General features: G+C 44.2%; 1 protein-coding gene across 1 annotated transcript; it reads right to left on the bottom strand.

The window, feature by feature from the left end:
• Positions 1-755: 755 nt before the first annotated feature.
• Positions 756-4,447, bottom strand: LOC125530273 (malate dehydrogenase, glyoxysomal-like; the record flags this gene model as incomplete). Its single annotated transcript, XM_048694664.1, is given in 9 exon segments — positions 756-1,038; positions 1,135-1,229; positions 1,314-1,403; positions 1,483-1,518; positions 2,484-2,567; positions 2,677-2,766; positions 2,958-3,272; positions 4,042-4,257; positions 4,352-4,447. Coding segments are annotated over 9 exon segments (1,074 nt in total). The 3' UTR covers positions 756-965.
• Between the last annotated feature and the right edge of the window lie 15 nt (positions 4,448-4,462).

The following is a 4,462-nucleotide window of genomic DNA, read 5'->3' on the forward strand; positions in this document are numbered from 1 at the left end:
TCACCTAAATGTGATATCTCATCTCCCCTAATCAACTCCACCTTAACTAACTTACCTTGTAAAATAACATAGAATTACGCTGCTCAATTTCATAGCACATTCTCGTACGCCACTCAATCACATTAAATTACTTACCATGCATGACCCAGATTATCAAATAATTAGTTAAAAAATATTTAACTACCGGGCACATACCTTAACCCATATTAACTGTTTTTATATTAAATCAGCAATTATTAATATGGATAGGAGGGAGTACATAATTTCAATGTACCATCACCGTTAGAAACCACTTAATGTGGAACTTTACTTTCACTTTATTTCCAACTATATATTTTATCATGAATTTAAAATGGTTTGCCTAACCAGCGAACGCTTACTCAGTAAGGACCGGGCACATCCAGAGAACGGATCTCTTGCTCCCGAGCTCCATGGAGCTCAAATTTTGAAAATGAAAAGCATTTTTTTCTAGTCTTTTTTTAAAGATACACAAGTGTATAGGGATGTATACTACATCAATGTAAATTGTCATGATGAAATATGTTTTGATATGAGCTCCACAAAAAATAGACTTTTATAGTGAACAGTGCATATGTACGTTTCAGATTATTATTATTTTTTAACTTTGATTTTCGTTTGCAGTTTTCAAAAATCTGGGCTTAATGGAGCCCAGTAGCCAAAAGCAATTTGCTGCTCGTCCACTCCTAGCGAGCAGATATGCAATGTCCTGAGGCTGTAAACATGTTCGGTCCAGCTATTCACAAAAGTATACATTTATGTTCTTGTCTAGTACGAGTACATGATTTATATTCCACGACGGGGGAAAAGGCTCGGTGCAGCTAAAGGAGTACTAGTACTGTCTTGCACATGCAGTGGTGGCTTTACAGGTATTGGAGCACTATATCACCCTCTTTCTTTAGTCTTTGCATATCTGTATAGGTCGGGGGCGATCCATTCGTACGATCTCACTTGTTCATGAAGGACACGCCCTTCTGAATGCTCTCGCTCAGCTCCTTCTTCGCCTTCTCCAGGCCGGCTCTGCAAGGAGACATCAGGCAAAGCGATCACTTTGGGAAAGACCGACGCTTGTGATGATTGTATGGAAGCGACTATAATTGAGTAGAGCTGATGTACCTCTCAAAGTCATTCAGTGGCCCAAGAGGGAGAATCTCCTCGGCTCCACCGCGACCTAACCTCACCTTCGATGCGAAGAACGGCAGCTCTGTCACCTAATGCAAGACAAGATGGGAATAAATCATAAGATTTCCTGATGGCAAGGATACGTATAAGGATATGGTGTGACAGAATGATACCTCAGATGCGACGTATGAACACTCCACGATGCCAGCATCTCCGCGCATTCCTCGCAGGCACGCGTCGGCGAATTTTGCAGCAGCAAAAGCCTGAGGGGTTTATTATATGTTAGTGTTGGGTATAACTTGACTCACGTACAAACCATGCAAAGTAGGCAGCACAACCTACCATTGACAAAGTTGCAGAGCCTGCTCCAGCCTTTGCCTGAATCGTAAGTGAAAAGGGGATGTGAAACTCAAGTGGAGAACAGAAAATAAAAGGTGAAACTGGAACTGTAGAAGTTTCAGATACAGAAAACCAAAAGGATATGAAACTATATAACTGTGTGCAGTACTACATCTTTGAGTACTACAGAAACTTCATTCATGCTTACCTAATAGGGTTTGTATTACACCTCCTAAAATATCTCTATCCAATCAAAATCTACTATCAGTGCTGGTGATTGGGTCTATTAGCTGTCAAATCCTCCAGAAACTACTAACACTAATTCACAGAGGGCGTAAATAAGGGTATGCATCTGGTAGCTCATAGAATATCACTATGCCAAGGATGAAATTACAGCTAAATCCCCACAACACAACAATGGCCGTTCGCTGTCACACTTTAAGTCCAGTTAAAAATACGTCAGTCTTTAAGCGATTCTACTTCAGAAAACAAACTGAGATGCGGTGTTGCTATCTGGACTTTGTGCATACAATACTACAATAAGTGTGTACGACTAAAATCAATTCATCTGTCGGCTAATAGTAGGACTTGAAAACTAGAACCTCACATGGCTACATGAGGACATTGCTTTCCAATGTCTAATAAGCATGGTAGCATTGAGCTGTATGATTGGATGGCCAAATTTGTTAGGCCTTCTATTGTTTTTGCTCAGAGACATTTGTTAACTCTGGACTGTAATCGTGAGGACCCCAGCAACTACCTATATACTTATGCACCATTCTCGGCTTTCAATGAAAACCAGGCACAAGGCATATCATTTAAAAAAAAAGTATGAGACCATTAGAAAAATGGGGACTATAATATTTCCCCACAAAACAAATATTGGAACTGTTTGTCTAGTATCTAATGATCAGTCAGAAATGCATAGTCAGAGTATTAAAAAAAACTGAAATGAAGAACCCACAGGGAAGGCTTCAACCTACTAAATGTGAACAGCATCATACCTCCACAACTTCTGTACCACCGTTCTGTATGCGGTTAGTCAAATAGCTGATTTCATCTGGAGTGAATGAGCATGGGGGGCTGACCTGCGGAGAGGTTGGTTTCAAATTAGCAATTGATGTTCATATAAGCTAGAGATTTTTTTCTTAATGAGAAATATTACATTCCCAATTTGATGACAACAACATAAGATACCTGTGACAGGAGGGGTAATATAGTGACCCCTGCATGCCCGCCAACAACTGGAACATTGACTTCTCTCGGATCAACTCCAAGGACTTCCGCCTGGAAAAAAACAACAAAGAGGAGAAGTGAATGAGTAAGAGCCATAAGCAATGCTAGTAGAGCACATGATGTTGAACTTGAGCATGCAAGCATGTAAAAGCTGTTTAAGAGATGATGTTGAACTTGAGCATGCAAGCATGTAAAAGCTATTTAAGAGATGACACTCAAGATAGTTTCCTTAGGTTGCATACCACAAAGGTGTTAGCCCTCGCTACATCAAGTGTTGTCACTCCAAGGAGACGCTTGGGACAGTAAGTTCCAGCTCTCTTGAAAACCTCCGCAGCAATGGGGACGGTTGAGTTCACAGGGTTGCTGATCAAATTCACAATAGCATTAGGACAGCTCTTGGCAACGCCTTCACAGATCGAGCGAACGATCCCAGCATTTTTGTTGAACAGATCATCCCTTGTCATTCCTGGTTTTCTTGGGAGGCCGGCAGGGATGATGACAAGATCCATTCCTGTAAGTGCTGCCTCAAGCTGTTGTTGGCCAATGAAGCCACGCACCTGAAAGTTATATCTAACACAGTTATTTATCACATCAGTACCTACGGTCAAAGACAGAACAAATCTCTAACTGATTTGAGCAGTCTGAAAAAATACTAGACTGCAAATGTTAGCTGCATACAAAAACTTCAGAGACACGAGATTGTTTTTCATTCTCTTTTCTTTTCAATTTGCAGCCAATTTAGATTTTTTGTGAAAATGATTTCCAGCATTTCTTTCAGACTCTCAATAGTCAATAAGACAATAACAAAGCTTGAACTGCGCCTATCATTTGCCATACATGAACTAAAGGAGCAAATAAAAGGAGTTTCTGAAGAGTAAACAGTCGGTGCTTCTTTTCCATATAAGGCATGCTATTGTCAAGGATTTGGATATTTTAGGAACTCCACTAGGCCGATTGCACAAGAAGAAATCAGTAAAGTATGAGATGTCAAATTGCTGGTGCGCCAGAAAGGCAGAAACTGCACATGATTGAGAGGTCATTATCTAACAGTTCCAGATCACACCCCCAATCTGTCACAGTTTAGGTAGGGAGCGTGCGGAGCGGTTAAGAATAAGAATCCCCCATCAGATGTCACCACAAGTGGCTGCAAAAGCATCGGAACACACCAGCTAGAAAGCTAACAACAACGAGGCAAGCCACCAACCAAATCAATCCGTGCTCACAACGGCAGCCTCCTGATCGACATCACTATGATTAGCGCATAAAACCCGTCGCTGGCAGCTGATTCATCACGGAGGACAAGAGATAGTAGGTCGGGTGCGTTACCACGGCGCTGGTGTCCATGTGGCTGACGTCGGCGGTGACCCCGGGCGTGTTGACGACGTCGTAGAGGTGGAGCACGGAGACGAGCGGGTTCATCTTCATGAGCAGCGACAGCGACTGGCCGATCCCCCCGGCCGCGCCCACCACCGCCACCTTGAACCCCGGCGCGCCGCCCTTGGCGCGGCACGCCGCGGGCCTCAGCGCCGCGCCCTCCTCCATCTACGCACGCACAGGAATCGGTCACATCAGACACGGGTCTCTACCGGCAGGCAGGCAGCAGCCGCGGTGGGGACTGAGGAATCGAGGGGCGCACCTGCGGGCGAGTGGGGTTGAGGTGCGCGGCGACGCGGGCGATGCGGTGCGAGGGGGAGGTGGCGTCGGGATGCATGGCGGCGGCTCGGCGGCGGGGGGGGGCCACGGGGGG

Source organism: Triticum urartu, unplaced genomic scaffold (assembly GCF_003073215.2).
Source record: "Triticum urartu cultivar G1812 unplaced genomic scaffold, Tu2.1 TuUngrouped_contig_6194, whole genome shotgun sequence".
Lineage (NCBI taxonomy): Eukaryota > Viridiplantae > Streptophyta > Magnoliopsida > Poales > Poaceae > Triticum > Triticum urartu.